Raw genomic sequence first — 24,632 nt, 5'->3', positions numbered from 1 at the left:
AGCCACTTGGGATTTTATAAATGATATTAGAATGATTAACTCATTGTTCATTTGGGAATATAAAGGAGTTTTTAAATTAATTATCATATATTTCCTTTAAGCTGCAAAAGCAGACTGTGTGGCACTCTGGGTATTTTTAGAGGTCTGTTTGCAATGGGGATCTGAGTTTGGCCTGTAGGGTTTATCCACACCCCGGTTTGGACAGTTTATTTCTAAGAGTGTTTAATTCTATCATCTACCCCTTCTCCTTAGGGAGAGCCTTTTACAAAAGGAGAAAAAGGAGATAGAGTAAGTAGATATTTTATCACTACCTTGGGTTTTCTACTTCATTGATTTTTTTCTCTCTGATTTTCTGGTATGTTTACTTTGGAGTCTAATAGATTTGATTAAATAAGGTCCGTGAGCATTTTACTTTTTCCTCTGTGATTTTTAACTTTTTTATTTTGATAAATAAGAAATTTTAAGCCTTGTTAAATGTTATCATGCAAGGAGACTTCAACATTGGTATGAGTTTTCTAATACATTGTTTAACCAATTACTAATAGTGATTGGCCATGAATGTTATATAAGACATCCATGTAGGATATCACAAATATCAAATTAAAATAAAAGATACATTTTTTTTCCAAAAATTCTGTTAATGGCACAAAGTGGATTTATCAAATATGTTAATAAGTCACAGAAAATGTAAAAAGCAAACTTGTTATAGCCAATGTTGTCCTCTTTTGTGTAACCTTAATTTTGTTGTGATTTTTTTTCATTAAGCACATATAACTAATCATTAAGCACATATAACTAAAAGTAGAATCACCAACACATATTACTTTAAATTCTACTCTCCCTAATTCCTTCTCTGAAGTTTTAATTCTCTGGGACATGAGATTAGTTGGTGGCAAATTATAACTATGTCAGCTAAGTAGAGAATGCAGTAATTGCTAATGGGACGTGATAATTACAGTGTCAAAAGTGGCATTGGGGGAAAAACTATTATAATGAAAAAATCAAGAAAGTATTGTTCATTAGTAGTAAGTATTTTCAATCATGTTTTAGAATGAACTTTCCTTGATTTCATTATGTCTTCCATAATTTCCCTTTTTATTGTATGTTAATTACTAGAAATTCAATTAAAGTATCAGAGATGTCCATTTCCATCTGAATTTAAGCATTACCCCTATAGTAATTATTTTATTTACAGGGAGAACCTGGGATAATAGGATCACAGGGAGTAAAGGTAATTTCCTGGCATTCTTCAATTTCATCTCCAACCTTAATTAGATTATGAAAATTAAAGCAACATTGATCTTTCCTTCCCCCTACGTGTTTAGGGTGAACCTGGAGATCCTGGTCCCCCTGGTTTAATAGGAAGCCCAGGACTAAAGGTATATAAGAAATAACTAAGATTTATTGGGAAATAATTTGGGAATTATAGCCATTCTCTGTAAAACAGGGTGCTTTGGTGTGCCACTCATTTTCTTCACAAATGCTCTTCAAGACTTTATCCTGTTTCCATGGCGATTTCAATTTTCCCCATCGGCTGTATTTATTACACACATAGTAACTATCTTCTGGTTCACAATAGGATTTCTAAACTCTTTTTCAGAGCATATTCACAATAGCATCCCTAAAGGCTTTAAGAGTAAACAATGTGAGCTAAATCTATGACCTTGAGCTATATTCTTAAAAGTAACAGAATTCAAGATTCAGTTTCTAAACCAAAATTTGCAACCTTGAGTTGCTTGAGTATCCCAAGTGGGATTCCACACCAGTGTCCCAAGAGAGCAGCTTTTGGAAAGTGCAGGATAAATTAATGTGGTGTACTCCCAGACAATGGGTAGGGCAAGTTACCTAACTTCAGTTATCACCTGCTGGAGAGAACACATAAATTAAATAAAAGCATCTGGAAACTATCCTGGTAAACCCAAAGCACATTTCAGTACTATACAGATAAAGTGGGAAAGTGGGATGGTGGAAAGTTGGTCTTCCTATACATGAAGATCACACTAGGCTTTGCAAATACTCAGGTACAATCTATCTTTTTTTTTTCCTAGCAAAGCTAAAGCATATACCACCATTTATTTTAGGGTCAGCAGGGATCTGCAGGCTCCATGGGACCCAGAGGACCGCCAGGAGATGTTGTATGTATAATGTCCTTGATATTTTTGAAATGAAATTGAGACTAGGACATGTTTTTTGAAAACATCAACATCTGTTCAAGTAACTGAGTTATCCCTCATTTCCCAAAGACATGGGTCATCTATGCCACTAAAACTGATTATACCAAATGTCAGGGGCTATTGAGAAGACTAGGCCCATCATATATTCACGTGAGGTCCTTTTGAGTATCATTAGCCTAATAAATTGGTTTTTGGAGCTCAAGTTAATTAAATTGTCATTTTGGACATACTTGTCAGTGCTGTACCAGCAGTAGAGAGATTGGAAATGTCAATAGAAATAAAGAACACCAAAAGAGAAAGAAAACATTTTCAATATTCACAGTTTTTAGTTCAAGTCTCCATCTAAGGAAGACATTTCCAAAACTTCCATCATTTTCTAGCAAAAGCCTTCCAAAGAAAAGCAAGTCTTTTAGCTAAAAGTATGTCTGAAGGAAGATCAACAGATTGCATTATAACCTAGCTTTAGTGGACTTAAAATACTCAATGCACCTTTCTATTCATTATCTGGATCAACTTTCTATTTCTTGGACAATCTTCCTAGCCTTCTGACAACTTGGGAGCTGCGAGCTCTCCGTCAGTTCACACTTGAGCAAAATAAGAAAAATCCTTGGCTATAACTCCTTGGAGACTGATCACTATCTGACCATGATTACAGTTCCCTCCAGGCAACTCTTAGGATCTCTCCTTTTTTCATGCCCTGAGAACAGACCCTTAACCTCACATTCTATTCTCCATGCTCACCGCTTGAGCCTCTCCTGTCTATTGATCGGTGCACATGTTCTGCTTGGTACTTTGAACACCCAGTTTATAGATCAAAGCTTTTGATAACTTCCCTATGCCAACTAATGGGTCACTGTAGATAAATCTAGTGAACAGATCTCATGAAAAGAGAGATAATCCTGGTGGCACAAGTGGAGCCACAATGCTCAAAAACTGAGATTAAGTGATAGTGGCCAGAGCTATAAAGAGAACAAAATCAAAAGAGAAAGAGCCACTGTTTCTAAAACATAGTAAAAGCACATTTTTCTAGTTGCCCTAGAGTCCTTCAGAATCATTATGTGATGCTACCAACCACCATCCCTCTTCCATGGCAATAATATGGGTGAGACATTCGGTTCAATTCGACTTTAGTTTCTTTCCTATGGCATCCAGGTGGCTTCACTTGAACCAACAGACCACGTAGAATCACTAATATTTTTCCAAGTCTTAAAGGCCAAAATCAATCCAACTCCTTGTATTAATAGGCTGTATGTTAAAATTCTGTTCTCTCGACAAAGATTCAGATATAGGGAAATGTTATTGTAAGAGATGTTCTCATTGCTCTTTCCTATTCACTCTGAGTTTTCTAGGGATTGCCAGGAGAACATGGTATCCCAGGAAAACAAGGCATTAAAGGAGAAAAGGTATAGTTTGCATTTTCCTCATTGTATATGTTAAGTAGATAGGAGGAAGAGACAGAGGGAGATGAAAGGACACCCCAGGGCTTCTGGGATTGTGCAGGGGGCAGACATTCACATTAACTACAATGTAAATGGTACCCCCTAGAGTTGTGCATTTGGCAGCCCTGGTTCTGGCACCGGAATGCCATGTGACAAAATGAACTGAGAGATGAAGATATCGGGAGTCTGAAAGTCAAGCTCAGTTACCAATTCTGATATAAACCTAAGAAGTCTCTTAATCTTGCAGGATCTATTTCTTGATATCTACATGGAAACAGTGTATTAACATTGAACTGTTATTGGGGAATAACTTAAAGAAAACATAAAGATCATCTATAGAACTTTATTAATAAATATGCCCTTTTGTGCATATATATATACATACACACACACACACATGCATATGTTTCGTGATACTGCTAATATAACTAACTGCAAAATCTAAATGCACTGAACAGGCATGAATTAGGTACTCAATAAATATTATTGAGTCGGTGAGTGAGTGAATGAAGTTTGACTGGCTATGATGACAACTTAAAACGATGGAAACCACTACCTCCTCTCTTCCCACCATGAACCTGAGCATCAAAGTAAGAATCTTACTTTGTTTTCCACAGGGAGATCCAGGTGGGATCATAGGCCCTCCTGGGCTTCCAGGTCCAAAAGGTGAGGCTGGTCCTCCAGGGAAGAGCCTGCCAGGGGAACCGGTAAGTATTAGCCCTTTTGTTAATATATTTCTTGCAAGTTCATTAATTACTGCTTGTGGGTTCCTAGTTTCAGATCACAAGTATGGGAATAAGTTTAGGTCTGCAAAAAAAGGAAAAAAGACCTTAAAACAGAACTACCTTTTGACCTAGCAATCTCACTACGGGTTTCTTTTCCCAAAAGAAAATAAATAGTTCTACCAAAAAGACACATGCATTCGTGTGTTCATTGCAACTCTATTCATAATAGCAATGACATGGATTCAACCTAGATGCCCATCTACAGTGGACTGGATAAAGACAATGTGATATATATAACCATGGAATACTATGCAGCCATAAAAAGGACAAAATCATGTCCTTTGCAGCAACATGGATACAGCTAGAGGCCATTATCCTAAGCAAATTAATGCAGGAACAAAAAACCAAATACTGCATGTCCTCACTTATAAGTGGGAGCTAAACATTGGTTGCACACCGGCATAGTAGAGATGGGAGCAAGAGACATGGAGGACTACTGATGGGGGAGAGTTGAAGGGAGGCAAGGTTGAAAAACTGTCAGGCACTATGCTTACTTCCTTGGGTAGTGGGATCATTCATACAATAAACCTGAGCAATATGCAATGTACCCATGTACTAAACCTGTACATGTACCCCTGAACCTAAAATAAAAGTGAGGGGAAAAAATAAACATTCATCTATTCATCTTATTCTTTTTTTTTTTTTTTTTTCTGAGACAGGGTCTTTAATCTGTTACCCAGGCTAGAGCAGAGTAGTACAATTATGGATCACTGCAGCCTTGACCTCCGTGATTCAAGTGATCCTCCCACCCCAGCCTCCTGAGTAGTGGTGACAACAGGCACACGCCACCACTCCTGACTAATTTTTATATTTTTTGTGTAGATGGGGCTTCACCGTGTTAGCCATGCTGGTCATGAACTCCTGAGCTCCAGTGATCTGCCCACCTCGGCCTCCCAAAGTGCTGGGATTACAGGCATCTTATTCTTTAAATCAGAGATAAAACCTCTTAAATGTATGATAAGCAAAGGGCTTTCTTCTGAAGAGAATATACATGCATACAACATTTTGCATATGATTTTGGAAGATTCCTAGGTCCCCTGAATCCTACACATGGATTCTGTAGAGATCCATGAATCCCAGTCAGGTACACTGGTTTTAAACCATAAAACTTCCTAGGACAGTATTGTAAAACAGAAAAACTACCTGAATTTTCCCTTCCAGAGGTTTTGCAGGTATCACCATGGTTTGTCATTTGCAGAAAATGTCTTTGTGACCCAGACTCTTCCCAGGACATTGAAAACTGGACTGCTGGAAAATCTAAATAACCAATGTTTTTAAAATATGTTTTATGTGCCTTTGTTTCTCATCGCCTTTGAACTTACATTATTAAATAATAATAATAGTTCTCAATATCAGGTGCCTCATTTTATAAATAAAAATCTTTTATATTTTAAAACAACTATACAAAATCTATAACCTATTGAAATGTGTACTCCCTGTTCCTTATTCTTTTATAGAAAAAGATTTATTCAAATAAGATGGAGTGATAAAACATTTTAGTTATAACTTCTAATGTGTTTATAACCTTTCTAGAAGAAGATACGTATTCAATGTATTCATCTTTTTTTTTCTTTTAGGGATTAGATGGAAATCCTGGAGCACCTGGTCCACGTGGGCCAAAGGTATACAAATATTTAGTTAATTTTTAAGAAATTAATAATTAACAAAATACAGCAGAGAAGTTTATATCTCTTGAGGCTTGCACTAACAGAAGCCTTTCATTTCACAGGGTGAAAGAGGACTTCCAGGTGTTCACGGTTCCCCAGGGGACATAGGCCCACCAGGGGTAGGAATTCCTGGCAGAACAGTAAGTGAAATTCATTCAGTCCTTGTTGATTCCAATATTGTGAAACAAAATCCAGTGTCAGATTTTAACAAGGTGAAAAGAATAGAAAGGTCAGAGGAGGAAATACAAATAAACACTATCCAGAAAGGATTGATGGGCACTGAGGTTGTATCACTTAAGCACAGAGACGGTACCCGCTGTTTGTTTATTAACTTACAGATGCTGGTCACACATACACTAATTTGGATTAGAAGCAATCATTTAACCTATACCTCTAATCTATATATTAAAAAGCACAAATGCATATTTGTAAGATGGTATGACTGCCTAATATTAGGTCATTATATATTATAGCTTGTTTTTAATTAAGTTAAAACAAGAAGTTAATATTTAAAGTGAATGGTGTACGCATAAGTGAAATGACACCAAAAAGGTCTGAGTAATGTCTTCAGAGTGAAGAGATGGTGTTTTCAATGGTAAAAACAAATAATGGGCAGTTTTTAAAGTATGTAAACTATAAGGACAGAGCCTAGAACAGCCCCTATTAACAATGACCACTATATCCACACTTGTAGACCAAATAATAATAAATATACAATTTTCATTTACTATGAAAAGACATAAAATATTTTTGAACAAGAAAAGTAGAAATAAATGGTTATTCTAATGACATGAATTTAGAAAATTGTCCTGTGTGGTGTAATAGAAAAACAAACTAACTTTTTTCCTATTATGCTCTTAATATTCAACATAATACAATTCTGACACCAGATGTGTGGGGTTTTTTCCCCCTACTCATCAATTCTCCAATGGACATCAACTGGATGTTCTATTAGTCAATTCATGTCTGACACTATCTACCTGGAGTTAGCGTCAGATTCCACTGGTTAAGGGCTCAATCGCACAAAACCGACCCCTACTTCAGAGGTCAACTGCATATCTGGGCCCTCATTACTTCTGTTCAACCAGCTATAAACTGGAAGTTTCCATGACCTCCACCTCAGGTTCTGTAGTTTGCTAGAGTGGTTCACAGAATCAAGTAACTCTTTCTTACATTTACTGGTTTATGGTATCAGTAAAGGATACAGTTGAAGAGTCAGAAGAAGAGATACAAAGGGAGAGGTCTGGAAGGGTCCCTGAGTGTAGGAACGTCGGTCCCCGCGGAGTTGGGGTGTGTCACTCTCCTGGCACATGGGTGTTTTGGCCAGCCTGGAAGTTCTCTAAACCTCATATTTTGGGATTTTATGGAGGCTTCATCATGTCAGCAAGATAAACAACTAACTATATTTCCAGCCCCTCTCCCCTCTTCAGAGAATGCGGGGTGGGCTGAAAGGCCGAGTTTCTAACTGTGGCTTGGTCTTTCTGGTGATCAGCTCCTATCAAGGAGCCCACCAAGAGTCACCTCATTGGAACAAAAGACTCTCCTGTCACCCAAGAAACCCAAGGGATTAGAAGCTCTGTGTCAACCGGGGCCAAAAAACAAGTATTAGAACAAAAGTTTATGTTAGCAACCTATTGTTAAGGAATTTACGAGGGTTTTAGGAGCTCTGTGCCAGGAACTAAGGGCAGAAACCAAATATTATTTTATCACAATATCACATCTTTATATTGAAGTTATCATGAAAAGTTAAAAGAAAGCGTAAGTAGTGAAGGGATATGTTGTGAATGAGGGTTGTCTGATTTGCCAGGGCAAGAATGTAAAAGACCATTGGAGATGGAAATTAAACCAAGTAAAAACTTGTATCAGAAAATTATTAGAGGCTGGGCCTGGTGGCTCATCCTTGTAATCCCAGCACTTTGAGAGACCGAGGCAGGTGGATCACTTGAGGTCAGGAGTTTGAGACCAGCCTGGCCAACATGGTGAAACCTCATCTCTACTAAACATACAAAAATTAGCCGAGTGTGGTGACGGGTGACTGTAATCCCAGCTACTCAAGAGACTGAGGCAGGAAAATTGCTTGAACACAGGAGGCAGAGGTTGCAGTGAGCCGAGATTCTACCACTGCACTTCAGCCTGGGTGACAGAGTGAGACTCCATCTCAAAAAAAAAAAAAAAAAGAAAAGAAAAGAAAAGAAAATTATTAGGGAAGTGATGGTGGTTGAGCATAAATAGAAAGAGAGGGAAAAAGTAGCTTTGGCAAGAGCTGTGATATGAATATTTATTTCTTTAAATAAGAAAGGAAAAGTCAGTGAGTAAGTAGTTACTGAAGTCAACTGCTAAGAAACCAGCTCTTGACTTACTTAGGTTGCAAATTCCTCTTACAGAAGTTCATGGTTACATAAGAGCAGTACAGCTACCATCATTAAGTTCCCTGATAATCCCCCAGCCTCATTTTATTTATCCCAAATTCCAATTTTCTAAAAGTAGGAAAATATCATTGATTAGTGTTTTACCTCCTACTCTTGTCACTGAACACTGGTTCTAGTGATGTCTTCCGAGAGATAAATGACTCAAAGTTGAAAGCAGAAAAGAAAAGAAGCCCCGAACCAGTTACCCCTGTGGGCGGTCAGTTTCTGACAGATGGAATTTGGATGCATTCTTTGTGCCCTCATGAATGTGCAGTGACAGATTATGGTAGTGAGATAGATGTCCCAGTCTCTGAACAAAATTATGTTGATGTTTCCAGCAACAGGTATCTGGTTAAGTTATTCACCTGCGACCTGAAAGTCTTGGCCGACTTTGCAGTTTTCCTTGTGTGTACAGTGGCAAACCCTGTTGTGCCTCCAAGTAAACTGCAATGCTTAGTCTTTTATGTCACTTGGATAATTTATGGACATTCTTGGTGGAATTTTGATAATAAAATGTCATTTGTACTCAGGGCTCCCAAGGACCAGTTGGAGAGCCAGGTATTCAGGTAAGCTACTTAACTAATTTTTTAGCACAGCAAAGCCAGCTTGCTTACTTGGGGGAAATGACTGAAAGACCGTCTTCATAAGTAACTATTTTTATTTCCCTCCTTTTCCAGGGTCCTCGAGGTCTTCCTGGGTTGCCAGGAACTCCAGGGACTCCAGGAAATGATGTAAGGACTTTCTTTATCTACCCTCTCCCATTTTAATCTGCATCTGTGCCAATGTGCAAAGATTCAACATGGACACCTCTGTTTTCAGGGAGTTCCAGGGAGGGATGGAAAGCCAGGCCTGCCAGGCCCCCCAGGTGACCCGGTATGTAGACAGACCTTGTCTGATTTATGTATCTTAAATGCACCCAGAAGCCAAACAGCCTCCCAAGCAAGTTTTGCTGTCCAAACTAATTAGAATGCTCAGTGACTGCTTGGTGATTTTGTTTATCCCCATTATTTTGTCGAGAGAAAAAGAATTCAGGCTGGGTCAGCATTTCTGTGTGTGTGATGAATACTTATTTCCTAAGGGTATAATTCAACTGTACGATTTTGCCCCAGGCTGAGCCTTGGCATATAATGTCTCAATCCCATTGAAAATTGAGATAAAATATATCGCCATGATTTCTATTTTTTCTAATGCTAGTGGCTAAATGAATTTCATTTTTCTAAATGAAATTTTGCAGGTAAGTTGCCTACAATATGGTACAGATCCATTGATTCTGTAGCTTTAAAATGTCGCAATGATTAAATTATGAAAACTGACTTGAGTAGGCTCTTAGAAAATGGGTTTAGGCACTAAATGTGTGTTTCAAAGTTTTATTCTAGGTTAAACCTTGCTTTGAGCAACAGTGAAATCCCTTTAAATAGCCTCAGACTCGGCAGTTATAATTTGAGAGGCCATATGGTACATGACATTGTATTAAGAGTCTTGTATAATAAAATCCAAATCTGGCTTCTCAGTTCTAAACCTCACAAATCCTTTCTACCTCCCACAGTGTTTGGGCCTTATGTGCCTTTATAAGCTACGTGTGGAGGCATATTTTGGCATTACTTTAACACCACTGTTGAGTGAATCACTTGTGCATTTTTCTGGGAATCTTACAAAATTTTACTTGGGTTTACACAGTGTCTCTCTGAAAGAACATCTGAAGACACGTGGCCAAAATGTGGTCCAAATTCCTTCAGTGTTTGTCTTGCCTATCACTTGAGCCAACTGTAGGTTCTTTTGAACTTCCATGAGAAATAACTTTAAGGCAAACTTACCTGGTAGTTTTCATATTTCTCAACAGCCTGATAATGTGTTTGCCAGAGGAGTGATTTCCTTTTAATAAATAATTTATCTTTATGTATTATTTAAAACCAATAATATACCAGGGATGGCATAAAGGTTACCATGAAAATATAAAATAGGGATGCCCAGTCAAAATGATGATGTGTGTGTTTGCACGTTCATGAGAGAATAGTGAACATTTTTCAAAATTTGTTCTGAATTCTATCAGTGCCGTGTACACATTTCTTGATACGAAACATAATGTTAAGCCAGTGATTCTAAAGTGAGACACTAGAAGTTTCATGGCATTTTGAGGAAAAATATCTATATTGTACTGTGTGTTTATATTGTATTGTGTTCATATATAAATACATATCTTTGGTTTTACCCTCTTAACCACAGATTGCACTTCCTCTCTTGGGAGACATCGGTGCTTTGCTCAAGGTACTCTATTGCCGTGTAAGAAATTATGTGTTAATTTCCAGAAAAATCACAAAGAAAATATTTAGCAGAAATTGAGTCAATTGCTTAGCCGGAACTACAATTCAGTTTTTAAATGGCAGGACATCTTTAAGATAGGAAAATAAACATGTATCTTATATATCTTGTGCCATTTATCGTAATTCTTTCATTCTCTTCTTTACCAGCCTCTCATTTTGGGTGGAGCATGGGTGGAGGGCAGTGGGTAGTACAGTTATGAATTGGCTACAGGGAAAGAATTATGTCATTAGCACCCTGGAGTAGATTATTCTCTCTTCTGGAAGAACATCTTTCTCTTAATGGGTGTTGACTCACCCTGGCTCACTACTGTGAAAGTGAATCCTTCTCGCTAAATCTGGCCTGGTCAGTCCCAAGATGAAAATCAGTGCTGCTCTATAAATAGCCACTTACAAGGCTGAATTTTGATGTCATGGGATTTTACAAAATTCCACAGTCGAAACCTGCCCTAATACCTGTTACTCTGTTCAGTAAAAATCACCTCTACCTATTATCATCTCAGGGAATTAATCTTGCTATCTCTTTTTTAAATCTCTAACACTTCCCTGTATTTTATCAGTAAAACATACTGGGGGGTTGATAATGGCACATATGTAAGGGTGTGTATTTGCATGTTTCTGCCTGGTATGCTAAGACCAAGTGAGCCCACATGAAAATCAGACTCTTGACTTCATACTCAAACACAATGTGTTATATCTTTCTTTGTATGAATGGACATTGTGTATGTGTACGCACACACACACAGACTATAGTTAGATATATATAATTTAGTTTGTATTTCTAGCATTTAGCCCAGTGATTTACACAATTATTTGCACAATAGTAAGCAGGCAGAAATATCTGTTTAGTTGAATTCAAAAGACTTGAGTTCTAGCATATACATTTGTAAAGTAGAGTTTTGAGAATAAATATATAAACATAAGTGTAAATATGAATATAAATATAAAAATATATTAAAGGAGTTTCTAAGACCTCCAAAAGCCAGCAGTTTTTATAAGCCAGAGAAGAATATTGGTCGGAATTTCAGGAAAATCTTATATTTATTGAGTTAAAATTACAGGACAGTCAATATGCCACTTTACTTATATCATCTCATTTAATTTCCATAATAATCTTATGAGTTCAGCCTGTTGCAGCATTCCCATTCTATAGATGACAGACCTGAAGTTCTCAACAGTTAAGTAACTTTTTCAGAGTCACACAGCAAGTAAATGTAACGTTAACACAGGAACATAGGTCCTCAGACATTAAGTCCTAGATTCTTTACGAGACAGTGGTGTTGGAAATAGCAGGATTGCAGGAGTTATATCATTTCAGAATACTTAGGGTTCTTTAAGGATGAGAAACCTGTATGCTTTAGTGGAAATGAATATACTGGTAGAATATGGGATCTCACAGAACAGATCAAAGGACCATGAATAGGCTCTGACAGGAAGCAGAACCAGGGTTCCATGGCTCTCAGAAGTGGAACTAATTGACAGTCTCACCCGGGAATCATCCCTCTAATGAACGCGCTCTGCCATTGCTCCAGTCTCTGTGTCATTTCACTGAGGTTCTGAGTCCATAGAGAGCAGGACATCTTGACTGATAGTCTCCACAAACTGTATACAATAGAAGCAAGGGGAGGCATGTAGTTCCCCGAACAAAGTCCAAATACAGGAATTTAGATTCTGGGTTGGATCTGTCAGGCCAATGTAATAACATCATGTTAAATCCTGATCCTGTTACCCCATACGTTAACACTATATCTCTATACCTTGAGTCTTTAGCCAATTTGATCATCCTGCTTTCTGTTTGCAAAAATATCTTTGATTAAAGTATTAAAAAGAACTGGCATAATTACAGGCCCCTTCAAAGGCCTCCTTTTAGATTAATCAGTGTATCAATCCCTCTTTGAATGACATTGTGTATTGGTTAATAATTGATGCATCTTTATTCTTTCCATGAGAAAATCTTAAGACATTTTTCCAAGAATGTTAATAAAACTCAGTTATTGTAAATTTACCATTCTGGTAACCCTAAGCCAAAGAAAATGAAGTCAGTTTCAAATGACTCTTAGAAATTGTATTTGTCATAATGATTATCATTTTTTAATGTTTTACTAAAATAGTCAGTTGAACACTCTCTTCTAAAATGTTGCTCCATATTGATAAGCCAAGGTTTTGCTCCATATTGAGATGTCATGTTTGTGTCTGCAGATAATTATCTTTTTCATACTTTTTGAAATATGGAAATCCTTTTGTTTCTCTTAAGTTCTCAAGTGTCTTTTTATCTTCATAGTTTTTCAGGTATCATCAGTAATGGTTCTATAAATATATATATTTAACTCCTGTGCCAATACATTGTCCCTGTGAAATAATCCAGGTGGTAAAATTCATCTGGAAATTTTATATATTCAGACTCTAAGAAAGACCACCATGAAGAGAGCTGTTTAACCCAGCATGTTTTTATATACTTTAAGTTCTGGGGTACACGTACAGAACATGCAAGTTTGTTGCATAGGTATACATGTGCCATGGTGGTTTGCTCCACCCATCAACCCGTCATCTACATTAGGTATTTCTCCTAATGCTTTCCCTCTCCTAGCCCCCCATCCCCAACAGGCCCCCTTAGTGTGTGACGTTCCCCTCCCTGTGTCCATGTGTTATTGTTCAACTCCCACTTATGAGTGAGAACATGCGGTGTTTGGTTTTCTGTTCTTGTGTTAGTTTGCTGAGAATGATGGTTTCCAGCTTTATCCATGTCTCTGCAAAGGACATGAACTCATTCTTTTTTATGGCTGCATAGTATTCCATGGTGTATATGTGCCACATTTTCTTTATCCAGTCTATCATTGATGGGCTTTTGGGTTGGTTCCAAGTCTTTGCTATTGTGAACAGTGCCGCAATAAACATACATGTGCATGTGTCTTTATAGTAGAATGATTTGTAATCCTTTGGGTATATACCCAGTAATGGGATTGCTGTAACCCAGCATTTTTGAGATGATTTGCCTCATGTATTCATCAGGGTTCTCCAGAGGGACAGAACTAATGGTATATGTGTATATATGAAAGGGAGTTTATTAAGGAGAATTGACTCATGTGATTACAAGGTAAAGTCCCACAATAGGCTGTCTGCAAGTCGAAGAACAAGAAGCCAATAGTGGATCAGTCCAAGTCCCAAAACCTCAAAAGTAGGGAAGCTGACAGTATAGCCTTTAGTCTGTGGCCAAAGGCCCGAAAGCCTCTGGCAAACCACTAGTGTAAGTCCAAGAGTCCAAAGCGAAGAATATGGAGTCTTATGTTTGAGGGCAGGAAGCATCCAGCACAGGAGAAAGATGAAGGCCAGAAGACTCAGCAAGTCAACCCCTTCCACCTTCTTCTGTCTGCTTTATTTTAGCTGCACTGGCACCTGATTAGATTGTGCCCACCCATATTGAGTGTGGGTCTGCCTCTCCCAGTCCATCAACTCAGATGTTAATCTCCTTTGGCAACACCCTCACAGACACACCCAGGAATAATACTTTGCATCCTTCAATCCAATCAAGTTGACACTCAGTATTAACCATCACACCTTGCAAGCTTTTCAGTATCATGCAGATTTAGCGTTCCAAGGAGCCCATGTTTGAAAATCAGATTTACAGTGCTATTCATTATGTCAAAAATATTGAATTTGAATAGCCATGGGCTTTCTTGCCAGCTTCTTATCAATGGCAAGCTTCACTTCTTTTTCATGTTTAAAGATTCTTCCCTTTAGGGAAAAGGATGGAAGAATGGAAACTTAGGTTGTCCTACCTTCTGTCAACTGTTAAACTATCTCCCCCACTCAGTGGCCCTTATTCTGTGCCTTTCTTGGTCATATTCTTATTCCAACAATTTATTTAAAAATAAGCCTATATAGAGCTTTTCACACACACTCTTTCTTTAGCTGTGTGATGAGAGTTATGTTTATCTTATGAGCTCAGACACTGGAAGTCAAGCTTTGCCACATCAGCTAAAGGTTGCACAGAAGGCAATGGAAAGGTAATTTCACTTAGATTTCCTATTGTCACTTGGATTTGACCTAGGAGTCAAGTCTATGTCAGTCAAGTAATTATTTCTCTAGAGTGCCTGCACTGACAAAATGTTAGTAAACTGTATGTAGTTGGATAACTAATTTTGCTCCCACAAGGACAAATCCTTTCTTTGCAGTTTTTTTTGTTGTTGTTGTTGTTTTTAAAATGATTTATGCTATAGGTTGCATGAATTCTGTAATCGTACTGGGTTTTCTAAACTTTATTACCACTCCCTTTTAAAACATTCTACTAAACAATTGAACGTCAGTTTTTGTTCTTGACTTAGGTGTCTTTTCCTTATTTATTTGGAATTTTCTATTATATAATAAATGTCATTGGAGACCTGCTTTTAAAATAAAAGCTCATCAATATCATAAACAGATATCACTGATGAGCTTTGAAAATAGTTTTTACCTCACAAAATTAATGTTTTTAAATTGGATAAATCAAGTTTCTGAAAGCAGAGTGACTTATCTATATCACTCATCTCTGACAAAGGTTCCAAAAGAACTTCACATCACATGAAACCTCACCTTTATAGATGGCTTTTATGACTCTCTCAGTAACCTTATCTTTATACTCATTAGAATTTCTGTGGCAACTGCCAAGCCAGTGTCCCAGGGCTGAAAAGCAACAAAGGAGAAGAAGGAGGCGCTGGTGAGCCTGGAAAGTATGATTCCATGGCCCGGAAGGTGAGAAGCCTGACTGAATGTTTACGAACCCTATAGGTTACATGTAGTGCATCCTCTCAGTTCTGTTCTTCCTCTGTCCTCTAGGGTGATATAGGGCCACGGGGTCCTCCAGGAATCCCAGGCAGAGAGGGACCAAAGGTAAGAAATTCTCTCCTCCACTTTCACCTTGGGACCCTCAATTCAGTATGAAAAAAAGGAACCCGATATTTGAAAATATGCAACTTTTAAAATACATACATGTATATATAGATATATATGGAGAGAGAGACAGAGACGAAAAAGCCACTTGCAAATGTTGCCATTTATTTGTTCCCTGACCCTGTCCAAATTACATGCCCCAAGTGTTCTTAGAAGAGATTTTTTTCATTTCCAAAAGATAAGAAAAATGATTGTATGTGCTAGCTGAATGTATTGTCTTTTTAGGGAAGCAAAGGAGAGCGGGGCTACCCTGGGATACCTGGAGAGAAAGGCGATGAGGTAACAGATTCTTTTCTGATTATACAGTCCTAATATTGATTCTCTTTACGTGGCTCAACAGAGTAAAAATGTTAATTTTTCTATAGCTCAGATCTAATGCTAGAACCAGTAAAAACAAAGACCACTTAGAGCTTTTAAAATGTTGACACATTTTAAATGACATGTTTATGTTTATTACCAACGGTCCAGTTTTAGAGACAAGGAAATTAAGGCACAAAGTTAATATGTCAGTTATAATTTTTCTGTTTTCATTTAGCAGATAACAATTCCAGCTCTCGCAAAATAAAAGTAAAGGAAAGGAGGAAAGGAAAGTTTACTCAAAAAACTCCCAGGGTAGCTAAGAGATTTAAAGGAATAGTAGTTGGACAACCAGACTAGAAGTAAGGGCATGAGAACCCAGCAGAGCTTCCCTGGGTACCACTAAACTCTGATTAAACTTCAGCGACCTTGGATTGTCTGCGTCTTTGCTCAGCTTTCAAATTCTTGGGAGAAAAAAAACTGTCAGAAGAATCTTCTTGTTCTAGTTTACATCAGCTGCTCACCCTCTGGACTAAGGTTCCAAGTCCAATGTGCTTTTGAGATAACAGTATAATTTTCTGACTCTAAGCCATGGTGATGCTCAGGACATAATTTTTTTCCTACATAATTCACATTAACTCTTAGAAAAACCAATTAGAATGATGAATTGCTGTTAGTTTAAACAGTTTTGATACTAATAATTCTTAATGAAAGTAAGTAAGCCATCTGGCATGTACTAACCTTGATGTTATTGTGGAAAATCATAACTATATAAAGAAAATCTGTTTTTCTAGGTGGAGTTATATTTTACATTACAGCAATCATCATGTACTATTGTTTCTAATTAATATTGCTTGTAATCTAGAAAACTTTGAGGTTTGATTTTTTCCCAAGTTAAAAATTTAATACCAAATACATTCAATATTTATTTTCATCCATAAATAAAACATTATCTTCAAAGTAAGTTATTATGCTTTTGCTTCCTCATGTTCCACAGAAGGTTTTACTAAAGTACAAGCACAATAACTGATTTTCATAGTCCAACAGCTTTGAACTGCCTCCACTCAAAAGGTAGGCTTTAGAGGCAATTGAGAAGGTAATAACGAAAAGATCAGGAAATAATTGGAATTCAGGTTTTGTATAAGTAACTCTAAGTTAAAGTCACTAGAAGTTAATTTTCATTGATTCTGAAGGCACTTTTCTCTCTTAGCGAACTGAAATCCATTGTTAATATTCCCCACACTTTAGTGGGCTTTTTCTTTAGTACCCCTCATAAATTCTTTAACACAGTTCACAAAACTGTGCACAATGCTTGTCACATGGGGAGTTCCAGCAAGTTCAGGAGATTCTTTTCCATTGTTTCTTCACATCACGTGAATAATATGAATAAATCTGAAGTAACCTATTGACTCCTTTAGGCCTTGTAGAGGGAATAAGGTGTTGCAGTTTTCTCTCTAGCAGATGGGAAATAATGAATATAATCTCATCTTCTGCTTGGTCTCAGATATTATTTGAAATTACAATTTGTTGATTTGTCAAAGTGAATAAAACTTTGACCAAAAACATATGCATTTCCAACTGGCCAATAAACTATACCATTTCAACACACTGTATGAACTTAATATCTAATCTTACAAAATCTCAAATGTCTATTCTACTCTAAGTGGAAAACATACAGAGGGACACCCCATCTCTTTGAGACTTCTAATGATTATGTTTTTCATCTGTTTGGAAAATGAGAGAGAGGAGTTGCCTGCTTGTTTATTACTCTTAGAAAAGCAACATTTTCTTCCACATTTCTCACAGATGTTGTTGCACAGCTCATGGTAGCAACTTGGAAGATGCTAATAGAACACATGCTAACCTTTGATGGAGTGATTTCTTGCTTGAAATGCAAGTCTTCCTATAATATTTTAGGGCAATAATTGATAAATTAGACATGAAAAATATCATCAGCCAGATATTATAGCAACAGAAAATATTCTTGGTAGCAACTGATCTGGGACTTGCAAAATGAAATATCAGAGCAGGGTAAGAACGTAGCTCCATCCGAATATCTCTGCAATAAATTTTAATTTGTATGTTAGTTTGGCACTGTATATTAAATTGACTGTCCTACTCTTTAATATGCATTTGTCTTCTTTAATGACCATCTTGTCTTATAAAATTATCTTATTGCCCTTTATGCATCCATAGTAACTTTTACTTTTACTACAGAATTTCAGCTTTTTCAGAGAAAGGCTGCTGAGAATGATTTTTTATTTATGGACTGAGGTTTATTTTAAAGTTTAATGTGGTCATCAAAGGTTAATGAATCCCAAGCTTATAAATTAGGCTACCTAAAAACTCACTCAATATCTCTGGACTGATTCAGTGTTGAGACTAAAAGTAGCAAAAAAAAAAAGGAATACATATATACATATATTTTATGCATGTACATATAGAAAGAATTTTATGGAAATATGGGTATTTTGAGGTAAAGAAATTTATAGTATAACATTTATTATCTCCAGTCATTTAGAGGTGCCATTATCAATGGAAATGTTTTTACCTTGCATTTATAAACCTGTATACAAGTTAATGTTAGGGGAATAAAAAGAACTAGCACCATATACCGGTATGTAGAGCCTGCACATGCACACATGCCCATGTACACACACATGCATACATACACACACACACACACACATACACACACACACACACAGACACACACACACACAGCCCTGCCAATGAGATTGATAAAATTTTGGAGAAAAAATAGGTCAACATTCTTTAACACAAATACACACAAGATTTGGCCCAAGGATATGAGGATATGACATGAGGAATTCTAGCATGTTCAAGTAGAATTTTTAAACATTTCTTCATATCATATCACATGAATAGACCTGAAGTAACACACAACACCATTTGACATTGAATGGACAAACCTGGAAGAACTTGGTCCTTGATCCCACTGATGCAAAGAACCTTGATCCACCTCACAGTCCTATAGAATGCTCATAATCAATATGCAGTAATATTTCCATGGCCATGTCGTATAATATTTATAAAGTATATGAAAATGCATATAATAATGAAAGGTAAAGGAATTGTATCATGACAAAGAATGGTATAGCAATATAGAAAGAATATTTTACTCAGTAAAGGAGACTAAATCCTGAAAGAGTGGAATCATTCAATCTAGAACTTGATGTATCACATGGTTGTCTGATATAACAAAAGGATATTTTAAAATAGTTTTTTCTCATTATAGAAGTGATATCAGTTCATTACTGAAAATTAGGAAAATACAAAAAAGCACTAAAAGATAAAATTTCTTCCTATTCCCACTACCCAGGAGGGACTTCTGGTAATAGTAATGTCATGGTCCACAACTGTATTAGTCCATTTTCACACTGCTATAAATAACTTTCCTGAGACTGGGTAATTTATAAAGGAAAGAGGTTTAATTGACCCACAGTTCCACATGGCTGGGGAGGCCTCAGGAAATTTACAATCATGACAGAAGGTGAAGAGGAGGCAAGCACCTTCACAAGGCGGCAGGAGAGAGAGCAAAGGAGGAATTTCCAAACACTTCTAAAACCATCGGATCTCCTGAGAACTTACTCACTATCATGAGAACAGCATGGGGAAAACCACCCCCACGATCCAATCACCTCCTTCCCTCTACATATGGGGATTACAGTTTGAGATGAGATTTGGGTAGAGACACAGAGCCAAATGAGATCAACAACACCCATCTATAAATTCCAAAACCAAAGCCTCTGAAAACCCTGCAAATGTTTCCCAAGTTTGGCTTTGTTTCCCAAGCAAGTTCATTTGGCAGCCAAATCAGGCCTAACTCACACAGAGCTCGTCTATCCCACTCTGTCAGAATATCGTGTTTTGCCACAGAAATATTCGTGTGTTTATTAGAGGGCACTGCTTCAGGCACCACTGCAGTGTTACATAATATTCAGTATGTATATCATGTTACTTGTGAAATGAAGTGATAATCCAGAATTCTAAAACACACATCTAACGCTAAAGTTTCTGATAAAATTTTTATCTATTTGCTGTGATAAAATAATAAAAGCCTGTATGTATCATTCCCATCTTTTAGGAAGTACATTTAAAATTGTTTAAAAATGTAGACCCTGTGCTATATAAGATTTGTGACTTGTATTTTTGCATGTTTTCTAACTTTTTTAAAACATGATTTTAATAATTGCAAAATATTTCACATTATAAATTGTATGTAATTTATTTAACAATATTCAAAACTAATTACATAAGTTAGCTAATCTTGCCAGTTCTTCCTTGATATATAAATGTATCAGCATCCTAAATCCTATCCGGTATAATTGGTGCTATTCTACAAATCTGAGGAGGGGAGGGAGGGGAAATCTATCCATTATTATGCTTAAGCCATGAAAGGGTTCCAAATTTAAATTCACCAATGAGCCAAATTTCTCCTTGTAATAAACTGATGAGCTAAAATAAATATTATATCATAAAACATACTCCATTTTTCCTAAGCTGAATGGAGCTTTAGTGTAATCATGTATTTCTTCAATGGCATTCTGCCAATCTAAAATTTGTATTTCCATGTTTTACCAGTACGAGATTCTTAGATACTACTGCTGACGGAATGGCTCTTTAAAATAAGAAATGCTCTGTGAATCACCAGATTAAATTATGTTTGCTTCAGATTCCATGTCATGGCATTTTATCTCACCCTTCTTACTGTTTAAAACTGAGTATTTGCACATATTCTTACTTAAAATTAGAAGCTAAGCTATCAGTAGGCAAAAGCATACAGAGTGATATAATGGATGCTGGAGGCCCTGAAGTGAGGAGTACAGGCAAGGAGTGAAGGATGAAAAACTACCTATTGGGTACAGTGTACACTACTTGGGTGATGGGTGCACTAAAATCACAGACTTCACCATTATACAATTTATCCACATAACCGAAAATTACTTGCACCCCTAAAGAAAAAGTTACATTTTTGAAATTAGAAAATTAGAATTAAAAAAGGGTATTTGCATATGACATACATTATGTTTCTCAATTAGCTAAATAAGTGTTTAATGTTCAATGGTCAAAATATTTGATTAACTAAAATGCCTTCTTCCCAATGATATAACAGATTTTATGGTAGGAACTATCTTTTCCAGGGTCTTCAAGGAATTCCAGGCATTCCAGGTGCTCCAGGCCCAACTGGACCCCCTGTAAGTATTTGTTGAAATGATTGCACTCATGGTTTACATCTGCTGGGATGATGCAAGGTGAATTAATTTTCTTCATTGCATTTTGTTCTCTGTGCCTCTATGTAGATTGTCCAGCTATTGCCTGGAAAAGTAGCCTCATCCAAGCTCTCAGATTTTCATTTAGTAATTACTTAAGACTGCTCAGTGTTCTGGGGACTTGCATCAGAATTCCACCAGACCAGAAAGCAGTCTGTGATTAAGCTAGTCTGTTTGAAATAGAAATTGCATATAAAAGAGGATTCTATTTTTTATTTATGATTTTTTGGCACTAACCTTTAGAAGAGATAGTCAAATGGCAGCACAAACTGAGAATTTATTTTCTAAAGGAAAAAAAAGTGGGCTAAGGATTATTGGATTTCATTTATTGTTATTCCTATGTATAAATTAAAATACCTCTATTTTAGTCAAGGCTTTCACTGACCCTCAAACACACCATCAAAGCCTTTGTGTCTTTCACTGTCTTGTTTTCCTAGAACAGAATCTCTTTTCCTTTATGCTTGCCAAACCCAATCTCTCATTCAAACAGAGTTTAATTCTAGAGTTGCCAGATAAAATACAGTGCATGCAGTTAAATTTGAATTTCAGATAAACAAATAATTGTTTAGCATACATTCATCCCAAATATTATGTTTTTATTTGCTAAATCTGGCAACCCAGCACATGCTTCAGCTTCTCCACCTCATCCTTTCTTAGAGTTCCTATGCCGACAGTCTTTACCACACCAGTAGGAATGTAATTATGTATTTTTAATGTTCTGAAATAAGGATTTTCCATAATTAAAGTTGTGTCATTTATGCTTTCACCACAGTTACATAGAACAAACCTGGCTTTAAATTGTTCACTAAAATTAAAAACGATGACAAAGAGTTGTGAAAGAAACCCTGAAAATTATGGCTAACTCTGTTCCCAAAGGATTAAAATTAAATTTTATTTTTCAGTGGTAAAATGCAGATCATTTAACTCAATATGCACACTGTTAATTCTGCCGCCTTAAAGTGTTTAAAATATTGATCCCTACCAAAACTATAGCTTATTTAGGAAGGCATAATGTTATGTAAACTGCCATTTAAACAGCAAGACTAGGTTCTTAAGTGTATCAAAAGGTTCCAACTAAGGTCATTACATGTGGTTGACCAAGGTGAAAAAGCGACCACAAATACACATTTTACCCTTCCGAGGGCTTATCAGCAGGATACAGCTGCTGTATCAGCCAGAAGAAATATAAGCTTCTAGGGCTTATTTAATTAAGATCAAATGACCTTCAAAATGTGTAAGTTTTAGTAACCAACTTCCAATACCCTTTGGCCATTTAATTGTTGTTTCTGTAACAAACTTAGTTTTGTGTTTTACAGGGCTTACTGGGAAGAACTGGACATCCTGGTCCCACAGGAGCAAAAGGTGAAAAGGTACAAAGGAAAACCCTCACTTACCATCCAAACTGGGGCTTGGAGTGGGAGCATGATGAGACTCTTCACAGAGAGAGCCATAAAATCAAGCAAAGCCTGAAAGTAGAAATGATGGCAGAGAGTAGCTATTCTTGTAGTGGACTTGGAAGAACATCGGTCCAAAGGTTATTCTCAACATGGGAGATATTTTCCTAGGAGAAAGGATAAATAGAACATTGGAACCATAAAACAAAAGTTCAGGCTGGATTCAGGATCCTGAGCAACCATCTACGTGGAAGGATTGGGTGGGGGAGCCTCCTGAAAGGATGCAAGTAATGTAATGTGTACCAGGGAGTTCCAGCCACAGGGGCCGTCAGTTTTCTATGACAAAATACCATAGATGGAGTGGCTTATAAACAACAAACATTTATGCACATTTCTCTCAGTTCTGCAGTGTGGGAAGTCCAAGATCAAGGTGCTGGAAGAATCAGTGTCTGACAGAGTCTGCCTTCTTGTTCATAGATGTCTTCTACTAGCTGTGTCCTCACATAGTAGAAGGGTGACCAAGCTCCCTTGGACCTCCTTTATAAGGGCACTAATCCTATTCATGAAGGCTCCACCCTCATGACCTAATCACTTCCCAAAGGCCCCACCTCCAAAAGCTCCAGACAGCGGGCTGGCTCTCAGGACCAAGATTCTAGTAACCAAAGAGCTTGCAGAGACAGTCTAGAAGTTGTGTTCCTAGACGGTCATGGGGGAAATGTACTGAAGAACCAGGATAGCTTGTTTCCTGGGGAGATCAGTTATTGGGCAGATGGGTTGCCATAGTCAGAAAGGAGGACCAGCAATAGATGAGTCTCAGACAGGACACCACGCAGTTTCACATGTTTACCCCATTTAAGATCTAAACAGGCCCTATTGCCCTAGTCCAGGCAGATCCAGCAAGTAAGTGGATAAGCCTAGCTATTTAGATTGGGGAAATAAGAATCAAGAGTCCACATGAGCCACTCAAGCAGCTTCCACCCACTCATCAGGACACGAGTTCCCTGACCAACATGGAGAATAATGACATCAAGGAGCAAAGGAATCTCAACACATTTTGAAGGAAACAATGCCTTTATTCTAGATAGTCGCCACACAATTTTTTCTGATTTTGTCCCAAGGAGCTTGCCCAACTCCACCAGCCATTTTTCTCTGTTCTCTATGGAAATTATTCAGTCATAGACTTGCCTTTGAAGTTAATGGGAATCCCACACTGAGATGAGCTTTGGGGCACAAATGAGAGTGAAGATATGACTTTTAATTGTGCCAGAGGTGGAAAAAAAGGCTTTTCAATAGGCACATATTTTTCCTTGTTTGTTGACTCATTAGAACTATGACATAATTCTTTGAAGGACACTGCCAGTTGTCAGCAGAATATGACATGTCTTAGAGAGATAGCCACCATCAAAGCAGTTTGAGAAAAGAAACTATATGCTTGTTCTTTGTTATATATTCTCAGGCAGAAGCCGTGCAAGAAAAACTTTACAGTTTATTTTTATTGATAGACATACAAACAAAAGATTTTATGATACTTTCGTTACCAAAAAATGGGAGGGTATTGGAATGAAGTCCTTGATTACATTTGTGGGCTAAAATGGACTAAAATCCCTCAAAATTCTTGGACATTGTGAGTAGAAATTTTATTCTATCTGAATTCTTTTTTAATTAACCATGTCTTGCCATTTCCCCTGCTATAGAGGGACTTAAAAGATTTTATGAGGCTACTATTTTAAGAGAAAAGCAGAGTTATAGGAAGAACTGCTGAGAGACACCAGAGGGACTTCAATAGCTCTGCTTATTATGGACCAATAAACATCTATGGTTTGTAAAACTAAAAGTGAAATACATTTTTCAACTTTCAACTTGAATTCATTTTCACAAATTCTATTTTCAGTCTGCTTCTCCTGTAAGACTAAGACCGTTTATATTGTAG

At 37.1% G+C, this 24,632-nt stretch overlaps 1 protein-coding gene across 1 annotated transcript in view; it reads left to right on the top strand.

Annotated features, from left to right (window-relative positions):
• COL19A1 (collagen, type XIX, alpha 1) overlaps positions 1-24,632 on the top strand; it is a 339,364-nt gene that overhangs the window by 266,686 nt on the left and 48,046 nt on the right. The window contains exons 20-36 of the mRNA XM_011957047.1: positions 253-288; positions 1,196-1,231; positions 1,326-1,379; positions 2,082-2,135; positions 3,524-3,577; positions 4,231-4,320; positions 5,976-6,020; positions 6,128-6,205; positions 9,004-9,039; positions 9,151-9,204; positions 9,293-9,346; positions 10,697-10,738; positions 15,415-15,519; positions 15,604-15,657; positions 15,943-15,996; positions 21,180-21,233; positions 22,625-22,678. Coding sequence (XP_011812437.1) covers positions 253-288; positions 1,196-1,231; positions 1,326-1,379; positions 2,082-2,135; positions 3,524-3,577; positions 4,231-4,320; positions 5,976-6,020; positions 6,128-6,205; positions 9,004-9,039; positions 9,151-9,204; positions 9,293-9,346; positions 10,697-10,738; positions 15,415-15,519; positions 15,604-15,657; positions 15,943-15,996; positions 21,180-21,233; positions 22,625-22,678 — 954 coding nt within the window. The remainder of the gene's footprint in view (positions 1-252; positions 289-1,195; positions 1,232-1,325; positions 1,380-2,081; positions 2,136-3,523; positions 3,578-4,230; positions 4,321-5,975; positions 6,021-6,127; positions 6,206-9,003; positions 9,040-9,150; positions 9,205-9,292; positions 9,347-10,696; positions 10,739-15,414; positions 15,520-15,603; positions 15,658-15,942; positions 15,997-21,179; positions 21,234-22,624; positions 22,679-24,632) is intronic.

This window comes from Colobus angolensis, unplaced genomic scaffold (assembly GCF_000951035.1).
Source record: "Colobus angolensis palliatus isolate OR3802 unplaced genomic scaffold, Cang.pa_1.0 Scaffold431, whole genome shotgun sequence".
Lineage (NCBI taxonomy): Eukaryota > Metazoa > Chordata > Mammalia > Primates > Cercopithecidae > Colobus > Colobus angolensis.
The sequence above is the reverse complement of the archived record's forward strand: the minus strand, read 5'-3'. Positions and strand labels throughout refer to the sequence as shown.